This window comes from Athalia rosae, chromosome 1 (assembly GCF_917208135.1).
Source record: "Athalia rosae chromosome 1, iyAthRosa1.1, whole genome shotgun sequence".
Lineage (NCBI taxonomy): Eukaryota > Metazoa > Arthropoda > Insecta > Hymenoptera > Athaliidae > Athalia > Athalia rosae.
This window is the reverse complement of record NC_064026.1, coordinates 81,036-92,125: the sequence shown is the minus strand read 5'-3', so window position 1 is coordinate 92,125 and position 11,090 is coordinate 81,036. Positions and strand designations below refer to the sequence as shown.

The following is an 11,090-nucleotide window of genomic DNA, read 5'->3' as shown; positions in this document are numbered from 1 at the left end:
AGTAGACACTCTACACGTAATGTGTATAAATACGAATTGGACACGTGCGAACAAGCCTGTTTTTCAGCTCTACCATGCTCTACTAAGAAAATGAACTGTTGTATCGATGTTCGTCTACTACTGGCTGTTGTTCCTCGCACATACGAGGAATGTGTAGGAAAAGGCCACGTGAACTGAATTGTGAGATTTGACCGCTCGCTATTTTGGCCAAGTGTCGTCGGAATGGTGCTCAAGTAACCTAACAACATGTTCCAATCCGACTCGACTCTATTCGAATTCACGTGGACTTTCCCATGTACGATTTATCCATTGATTGAATACCTAATACATAATATAGTTGAATGGGATATATTTTTCATTTGATGAAAATAACAATAATCGCAATGATAGTAAAAACAATAACAGCCTCAACAACAACAATAACAATTATAGTTGTAATAGCGTGTACTGTACTGAAATTCGGATGATTCCTTCAAGTTTTAAATTGTATCTGAGCTTATAGAGTTGGGCAATGGAATTATTGTTGTCGGTGTTGGCTATAATTCATAAGGTTATAAACGGTATGCAGAGTTACTAAAGATTCACACAAATTGGAAGCTGCCAACATGAGTCGGACGGTTAAGCCTCTCCCCTTCTACTTTCGTAGTGAGATGAAACCAACAAGTTAAAACGAAACTTGATTAACGCAAAGTAACTAGAAAAATAACACAAAACGGCACCCGACCCCACGTCACAGTGAGTGTTATAACTCACAGGCTGACAATTGACACCGTCGCTCGAGAACCAGAGCGCGTCTACTTATGTATTGCAATGGATTCCATAGAGTTCAAAGTATGTCGGGGCGCTGAAAAACGAAAAGCTCACCACGACCACGCGACACCGTCAAATACCATGCGGCCGTTAGCACAATCTCAATGTACACATATACGATGATGATTGTGAGTCTTGAACTTGATATAGATTCAGACTGCAATGAAATAAATGAGGCCGTCCAGATCCAACTAACCGGTGGTAATCTCAAAATGCACCTAAAACTACCATCATCGACGCGTGAGAATGCGCATTAATTTGGAAATTATCATCATTTTCCTACATCGTTCATCAAACCATCTGCACTGATTGTTAGCTGCGGTTGATTACGCGGATAGTTTCCATAGTGCCCAACCGACCGACTCGTGCCTAATAAAGATAATAATAACACTATAATAACAATACTGATAATAATAATACTGATAATAATAATAATAATCATAATCATAAGCAAAATTCATGGCATTGGCTCGGATAATGGTATAGTAGTACCTAATGTTTATGATGATATTAACTATTAGAATAAGAATAACGATTATAATAATGGTAACAGCGAATATCTCTTTCTCATCATGTATCTGTATCTGAAAAGCCAGTTCGATCGATATAGAATATTCGAGTATTGTTGTTGGTGCTTTCGTTATTCTCGCTATCATTGTCGTCAACGTCGTTATCATAGTTGTTGTTTTTGTCATCATCATCATCATCATCATCATCATCATCATCATCATCATCATCATCATCATCATCATCATCATCATCATCATCATCATCATCATCATTATTATCATGTAACCATTATTATTATTATTATTATTATTATTATGTTGTAGCTGATTTTCCCGTTACTGTTTTTGTTATTATTGTTGTTGTTAACATTGTTGTTGTTGTTGTTACTACTGCTACTAGTACTACTAACTACCAACTACTGCTATTAGTAATACTACCACTACTACTACCAGTACTACTACTACTATTACCACTACCACTACTACCACCACTACTACTACTACTACTACTACTACTACTGCTACTGCTACTGCTACTGCTACTACTACTACTACTACTACTGCTCCTACTACTATTATTAGTGATCAAATAATCATCTGTCGTCTTAATATACATATTATCAAAATTACTCTTGTTATCATCGATATGATAATCATCGACTATTTTGTAAATTACCCAGTAGCTGTTGCGATGCACTGGTCGACGAAAGAAAGATTTTTAAGTAACTGTGATTTTTTCCAATATTTTATATGAAAATAAATCGAATGCGTGGAGAAATGAATTTGAATAATCATCCAATTGAATGTACAAGATATAACGGTAGGAAAATAATATAATTTCAGGGGGCACTTGAAAGCTCGATTTCATCAGTCACACCGTAGTGAGAAGTAATACTATACGGTGCACGTCTGCACTTATGGCAATACTCTGTTCGTAATACATTTATAATTTTTGTTCTTTCCATTTCCACAATTGGTGTACCTGTACGGCAGTATCGACACAACCATCGTTGGCCTCTCTTAACGCTACGTGAACATAGCGATCACAGAGAATCTCTCTTGACAACTGCGCCCACAGTTGCAGAATATTGTCCCGGATAGCAGGTTAGGGGTACCGTTCAATCGCCTTTCGATTCTGCGTACGCACACGTATCAACTGGGGTGCGCCACCCACACTGATTGCGAGCGAGGGTAGCGTGGATTATAATGGTGGATCGGTGATCGGGGCTCGGGCGAATTCGGGTGGCGTCGTTGACCAGGAGGCGCGTCGACGATGCGCATGCCGGTGACACCCGGTTAGAAGACAGCTATCCTATCCCTGGTGTTCAGCACCGCTACCGAGTCCCCGTTGTTCGCGAAGGGTCGTGTCGTCTCATCCGGATAAACGGACGTTCATCCCGGCTGCAACCTCCGGGTAATTGTTTGACTCCCGAGTCAACACCGGTGATCAACGCCATTCACCACCCCCGTAAAGGTGTGGGAATTACCATTGGCTCCCCAGAACCAACCCGTGGAAGTTGAACGTCAGGAACATACCTGCTGCAGTTCACGACGGAGGCGCGGGAAAAGGTAGAAAGAGAACGAGGTGATAGAGAACAGAGAATAAACGAGAAGGGAAGGAAAAAAGGCTCGGTTGACGTCTCAAAAATGGAAGTCGAGGTGGTGGCACGTGGATGCTAGCGTAAGTCTACGCAAAAATTTCCCGTGTTTCTGCATGCGATTAATCCTAGGTACATACATACACGTAATCACCTACAGGTATAACTGAATAGCGTTAGAATTATGATCGATGGGATCGGCTGCCTGGGTCGGCGCCGTTGATTTCCTGCTCACGAGATGGTTCTCGTGTGGAGGAGTGGTGGAAAACGAGAAATGTGGTGAAAACTCCATTAACGATACGCATACAATACATACATGTATAGGTCAGATGTGTCAACACGGACGTAAGCATCCCCGCCGTCAAACTTTTCGCAGGGATTCATCTACATATTTTGTAACGTAGCGTCTGCAAATCGTTCGCTCGACTATTCGATTGTACGACAAACCGACACAGCACCGTATCATGGGGATTTACGCGCATCGTTCAGCGAGAATCTACCTACGTAATGTTCATGGAGGCTGATTTTTACACGGAGAGCACTCTAATACGTAATACCTCACATCTCGCGATTGCCATCCAATCGTGAGACCTGCGACTCTGAACACTGGGCACCGTAACGAAAGCACGTGGCTCGGTTTCCGTCGGGCGTCAACTGTACTGGTCGTTCGAGTGGGACGTGCGAAGTACGCCCTTCGCGACTTAGGTTCGCACAACTTAGGGACAGTTGGACCGATGTTGGAAACAACAGAAAATGCCCATCGTTTCGTACCATGGTGGAGTGTTCGAACGATGTTCGCGCCCCGACCTGCTTTTCGATGCTTAGCGAGCGTATAGCGTGGCATAGTTATTGTCATATTACTCGCGGACACATCTACTCTCGCATCCACTCCTCCTGTGCACTCGATAACAAGTCGGAAATTCGCCATTCAGTCCAAGCCGATCCCTAGATTGTATCGCATAATAATACGATCATATGTCGATGGCCAGGATCCGAAGGGGAGAATGCTCCTTTTTTCGGACATTCTGTCAATTATCAGAGCGTGTCCGTCAAGAGCGGGCGAATTAGAAAGAAGAACATCGTAACATCGTAATTACGGTTATCAGTCGAAATTTTATGCGTCAATGTTTCAATTTCAATTTTTCTCTAGAGCTGCTGCGGCCTCCTAACAGCGTAGCTTACATAGGTAAATTACGTAAGATCACGTGAAAACTTCTTACAGAAGGACCTCTGATAAATAGCGAGTCCCTCGTCGTCAATCAATTCAATAACTTTTTTGCAATTGTTCGTTGTCACTTGGGGATAAATAATGATCTGATCTAGACGTTTCACGGTAATGGGTGTATTCGGAAAAACAAACTATAATTTTCCTGGGCGAAAATCGCGGCAAATTGAAACGCGCTTCGACGCTTTTGAATTATTTTCAGCTGGGAAAAAAAAATTCTAAATCATTTGTGCAGTGATTGGTTTTTCATGTCTCTTGCAGATCTCAGGAATTGGAATCTAGTATCCGAAGGGACCTACCTAATCCTGAAAATACGACAGTTACCGTCCGTTTTTGGGCGGAATAGTTTGTCAAAGGAGGGAGATGTTTGTGGATTATGGGGACCCTTCGATGCGCAGGTTGCGCCGATTTTCCTCAACTTCAACTTTGTGACTCGGTGAGTGACAGGGATCCAGTACCGAATGTCTTGCGATCATTTTGTTTTATTGTTTTTTCTTCTCCAATCGTGCGGGACTGATCGAAATTTTTTCTATTGAACAAAGACTGTCAAGTCGATGACATGTGTATATCGTGATCGAAGGGTTAGCTGAAAAGAATGAAATATCCATTTCTTTCACACATTATATATGTATATATGTATATATATATATGTATATATATATATATATAGACATACTAATTACCGCCGAACGTTGGGATTGGATCAGCATGAAACTGGAATAACTCCCAACAAACGATTGCAAAGAAACGTAATTCGAGTCGATCCAATAATCGAGGCGCGGGGCGAAATATTTGAAAGTTCTTAAATTGACGTTGCAGAATTACAATTTCAGACGATTATGCTGCATATTATGTCGCCAGAGGATGTCCAAAAATATGCCAACATAAAACGGAAGGGTGTGGCATTTTGGTCGAGTTTGTTCAGGGTGAAAAGATTTGCTGCATCGGGAATGCGAATTGAGGATGAAGAGATGGACCGCGCTCCGCGGGTCGAGACACCAGCTGGTAGGATTTAATCTTTTTCAGCCTGCTGCATTGTTTTGCGTTGCATTTGCGTTGCAGTGTGATTCGCTCCTCCGTTCCGATTGCTTTATTTTCGCCTCGCATTACTTGATACTCACCTACTCTTTTTTTTTTACTTTTCTAGTCTCGACCGCTCATCCGTATTATACATCATCTATTTCTCGCGTCACGCGGCACTCGTGAGAGCGTATCACATATTTATGTATGTATGTACGTACCTATTTTCATTTACCAATTTGCAGCGATTCGTTGCGAATGACACTTGACTACTTTTTTTAGATTTCATAGCGTGGTCTGCACTTTTACCACACCTATCAAAGATATATGAGTCTAATCGACATTCGTGCCTTTATTCCTTCCACGCCGGAGAATCTATGTATAATGTATATGTATACAGATGTGCGGTATAAATTTTATCAATCGCATACTTTGAGGACCAAGAGTTCGATCATACAATATACCTATGTACACGTACGTACAATGTTAACGTTTCCATTATAGTTCGCTGATATTTGTATACTTCAGGGATTGTCATCAAAGTATCTACTTGGGTAACGCGTCGGGGAACGTTGACTCTTGGTACGGTTTTGGAGCTTTGGGTATAATTTTTTTCTGAAATTTACAACCGGGTGATGACCGCGTAGCAAAGGGGATTTTAGTAAATTTGCCGCGCGCCCAGGTCACTCGTGGAGAAGCTATACATATTTTGCATGTTTATACACACATACGTATGTGTGTGTCCGTACATAAGTGGATCTCGTAATACGTCGTACGAAGAGCAACACAAGGTTCAAGCAATACCTGTACCGAAAACTACTGTTATCGATCTCTGTTCCGGCCAAGTCTCATATTATAGGGATGGGCCGGATAGAGGCGAAGGATTTCGCATCATTCTTTCACAGCGTGGGGTAGCATGAATCGTATTCCCTTTCTCTATAGCTCGCAATCGGAAACGGTTACCGTTGCCGGCGCACCGGCAATTAATTTGAACAACGTACGATACATCGTTCTAGCTGTGATATCAAACGCCCATCGGAACAACAACGCCGTCGCTCGAATCCCCTCGACGCTGAGCGTCGCTGCAGTCGACGTCGTAGTTGGCTATCAACCCCATCCGTCCCCGTCACACTCGATACTGACCTTGACCCCGGGTAGAACTCGGAACATCGATCAAGACATGGAGGCTCTGAGGCTCAGTCGCCAGGATAATCCCTTTTTGCAGGTAATATGATTCTCATGTTACTTATCGTTCTTCCACTTCGTCCCATCCGCCCAAATATTGTACAATCGCAAAACTAGACGAGATTACCGACCTTGAACTCAGGTCCTCGCGAGTCGCGAGAGCCTAGTGGAATCGATCGAGGAGTCCGAGTCGGATGACGCCATCCTTATGTCACAGGTGAGCCAGCGTTTCGCTTAATAATCAGGCAAATGAAACTGACGCCACGATAAGTGCAATGTGAATTCTTCTCAGGAACTCGGGGACGCCGATCCCCTGACTTTGGCGCAAGTCCACGAACACCTGGTGCGGAGTCCACCTCCAGCGACCTGGCCCCATACCCCGATGTTCCATTTCCCTCATCCGAATAATCAGAATCAAGTGAATCAGAACTGCGGACAGAACAGCCACCTGGGTAATCAAGCTGGAATTAGCGATCCGCACCACCAGAATCGTAGCCCCCACATCCTCCTCGGTAATAAAGGCCATCCCAAGAGCCCCGGGCAACGCGGTGCAGGTATCGCGGACAGTGTCGTTGAACTTTCCAGAAGCGAACCTTCGGCGGACTACCCGAGAGGTGAGAACGCGAATAAAAAGAGAAGCAAAATCATCTTCTTAGTTAGCGAATGAGGAATCGTCTACTCGAGGGCTAGACCAGAAATTGCATCACTGCAGCAGCCCCATACACATACGAATAATGTGTACAAGGTGGACGTCTCGCGCATATTATTCACGGCACCTGTATGTATTCCGCACGCTGTATGGTACGTACGTACGTACGTGCGTACCATACATACGCACATACATAAATAGGGCTGAATTTACCTTCCCTGCTGTAGTATGTGGCGCCATACCCCATGTGGGGATGTGATATATCTGTACCGCACTCGAGCATAGTATGATGATAAAAGCAACTAGTATTTTTCAGCCTATAACATCGTATATCAGATATCGGTCGGACGCGATAATTCTTCCATTTATCAAACATAATTCTTTGTTGAACATTTCACATTTCACGCATCGACAATACGCGATAATATGATAACTGAAATTTTGAAACAAAGTTGTTGATATTTTTGTTCAAGATCGCCACTCGCATCCGTTTTCATTGCTGAATCCAACTCCCATTCGATCTCTGTCGGAGGTGCGTCGTCTGCACAGATCCGCGGACGATAACGTGCAGCTCATGTCTTCGGAGTAGGATCGACGTACCCTTAGCATCCTCGTGGGCTCTCGTTATGTTTCCCGATATGCTCGCCTGAATTTGGCTTTGGTATACATCGTGCCGTCTTTCTGCCGGATCATAGTCGAAAAAACGGATGGATTCTCGTTTCTTCATTGCGGCGGAAGTGTACGACGCGACTACCAAAATTGACATCCACGTCTCGATCGCTGCACAATACGACATGCTTTCGGCGAGAGTCTATTAGGGATCAGAAGTAAGCCGTGATTGTTTTTATTACGAGTATCAGATACCCATGTAGGTACGTATGTACATACATCATCGCATCAGCCGCGACGGAAACGAAGGCCGCAAAGGCCCCCGAAGTCATTGCTACCAGAATTACGTTGCATCGGTCGCGAGCCTACGTAACGGCGATGAAGAATATACTTATGTAGATATAATTTATAATAGATTATACTTATAATTTCGCCGATCCCGGCATACGTCATCCTACCGTATGCATTACGCGCACGGAGCAGAGCTACGCGCACGATAAGCCGAATATCTACTTATTGTTAGCCATTCCATTATTTTTCATCAAATCGGAATAATAAATACACCGATCGATTCTACGAGTGCTAGAGATACGATGTCGGTGCGTATTGCGAGTCGTGACGCCCCATATCTATTATAGACCAAACGTAGTTTTGTTCAATATAATACAGGTGTATACATATATTTGTATGTGTCTCGTCACCTAGGACTATGATACGGTCAGTGATATCGTGAAGGTGTTGCCTTGGCTTCGGCTTTTGAAGTTTGAAATTACCTTAAAGATAGTATAACCTCATTGTTGAGTTTTGCTGATCCGCGCTTGTTGTGTGAACCTGATGAAATAATGACGGGAAACGAATCCTGCTTCGATTCGATCGAATGTTCCACCGCGAGGAATGAAAATTGTTTTTTAAATAGAATAGCAACGCCTGGCCAGTTATAGGAGAATAATATATTGTATCCAGCAACTCGTACCTTACGATTCAGAACATTGATACAATAACATGTGGACCTGGTCGATACAACATGATCGTATAAAATTGAATAAGGAATTGAGGAACCTATGGAAATCAGCATATTATGACTCATAAATACAAATCCGTATGTATTTCACAGTAATTCTGATCTCTCGGAATAACGATTTAGCACCATGTTTCAAAAGATGCTCGGCAATTTTCACCTCGTATGAAGATAAATGAGCGGAGTTGAGTATCGTTATATTAGCGAGTTAGATTTGTCGCTTTTTAGTTGTAATTTAGGTAACTCGTCCGTAAGCCGTGGTTGAATAATTTTTTACTGTAAAAAATCAGCTCACATGATCGTTGCGTCGCAATTCCATTTTTCAATTTGTTGCAGCGGTACGGGGTCGGTTCATTTGTTGTTAATACCTGTACGCTGAATATCGTATTTGTCAACCAAAACTTGTAGCAAAATACCAAAAATCTCAATATTCACGGCGAATAAATCATCGATTGATTGATTCATTATCCTCTAATGAGATATCTGATTATTATCTGTTGACACTATGTTTATCGATCTCGCTTGTTATAAGCCATTGGGCATCGTCAAGTTTCGAACATCTGATCAGTGCCATTGGGTCTTGCGAGTTTGGAAAATTCTCATCGAATAACGGGAAAATCATATAGCCCGCTGAAATTTACAGGATGTCACTCTATACTTGTAATTGTAAGGTTTGATGCTACAATAATACGATATAACGTAACAAACGATCTGACCAGGGTCGAGATTTTATTGCTTCATCGAAATATTGAATACGATAGATTAGTCGCCGACGAATATATTCACCCCAACTAGCCAATTTTACGATAGCGAATGAAGCATGGAATAGATGAATAAATCAATAAGCTCCGAAAAATGGCTTCGTACATTATTGCCTACATACTAAGTTTTATTGATTTTTATCGCCATTTAAAATTGGTCTGCCGTTTGTATGTTACGGCGTATACTGCACAAGGCCATCAGCGGCGTGAGAAACAATATTCAGCGTTTTTCCAACATTTTGGATGTGCGGTTTACGCATCGAGATATTTTTCATCCGGTAAAACGCCGCTTGTCCACATCTTCTTCCAATGAATTGTAAGATAATTCAACGATGAGATGAATTTTCGACGATGCCTATGCGGCTCGATACAGTGTATGTAGCTATATACGTGCGTACATATACTACCTATACTTTCCCAGTGTGTAATTTATACAATTATGCAATTCTCGGAGAGCGAATTTCAGCAATGGAAGTTCAATTATATTGGAACAACATGACGAACCAGATGAATTCATCGCCGACTCACGATAGTGAGTAACATGATCGCAAATCAAACATGCCCCGCACTTTCGATATGGTACCTGTGAAAATTTCTCAAAGAACTGCCGGTCAGCTGGTTTGCATTATTTTTTTAGCTGCGTATGGTACAGGCAGCACGCTGCACGCGGTTTGGTATATTTCATTATGACACCTGTACAGAGATATCTGGAGTGAAGTAGGGTCGAGTGTTAATGGTACGTATCATTGTGGATTCCAGGGAATTTTCATTCTTGCACCCGTTTCGCTACTCCGGGAGCTGGAAACTAACAACTATGGTGCATCTGTTACATTTTACCAGCGATGTAGCAATTTATATCCATAGTACGTAATTTTACCTTCGATGTACGATCTGGTCAGGTGGACCTGCCAAACGCACGTCCAAGGTGAAATGACCTATTTTTCAGTCCGTTTGCCATGGAATCCACACATTCGTTGGATTCGAGATTCTACTACACAGAGCGCAGACGACGGAATAAAGATGAATGAAAAATATTGTTGTCTAGATAACTATTTAACCCACAATGATCATAATTAGCCCTACCAAATTGAATGTTAGCTAATGCGGTATAGCTTGGAAAACTTGTATTGTATTGATAATACGCATAATAATTACCATTTGATAGATAGAATATGTTAATCATAATTAACAAGCGTAACTATTAGATCGGTATTTTTATCGATATGAATTTTTGAAAGACGTGATATGCGAACGTTTTCATTTATACGTAGAAAACCGTTTAACGATTCGCTTCTATACCTATACAATACGTATGATTTACCAAGAGTCCCGGTCAATGACTCAAAGCGGATTCTTGCCACCCTTTAGATTCCATTGTAATCTTCATCTTCCTCGATAGCGATCAACCGATACCGGTGGATTCCATGCGACATATTTTAAAGAAAGTTGAAATTTTTTAAATTAGTCTCAAGTGGAATAAATCGCATCAAGTGCATGGCCTCTTATTGTTAGTTCGTATTAGTACCGAAGGGGTACCCAAAGAGGAAAAAGTAGTTTATGAATATAATATGTTTACAAACATCTAAAACTACTCGTTGTCAGCAAATCACCATGAAATTTTTACAGCAGCTTTATCACGTATTCTGATGTGTCATGGGCTATGAAACAATGAAAAATTATTAATAAATGCCTAAATAATTAAATAA

At 41.9% G+C, this 11,090-nt stretch overlaps 1 protein-coding gene across 2 annotated transcripts; it reads left to right on the top strand.

Annotated features, from left to right (window-relative positions):
* Nucleotides 1-2,631: 2,631 nt before the first annotated feature.
* Nucleotides 2,632-9,479, top strand: LOC105693530. 2 transcript variants are annotated; one of them, XM_012413534.3, is made up of 7 exons: nt 2,632-3,000; nt 4,404-4,578; nt 4,976-5,147; nt 6,179-6,387; nt 6,490-6,564; nt 6,640-6,961; nt 7,470-9,479. In XM_012413534.3, the coding sequence occupies exons 2-7, from the start codon at nt 4,519-4,521 to the stop codon at nt 7,583-7,585; spliced, it is 954 nt and encodes a 317-aa protein (XP_012268957.2). In that variant the 5' UTR covers nt 2,632-3,000; nt 4,404-4,518; the 3' UTR covers nt 7,586-9,479. The 2 variants fall into 2 exon arrangements, with proteins under 2 accessions (XP_012268957.2, XP_012268958.2); XM_012413535.3 differs by lacking the exon at nt 2,632-3,000 and having other exon boundaries at nt 4,437-4,578; nt 4,962-5,147.
* Nucleotides 9,480-11,090: the final 1,611 nt, after the last annotated feature.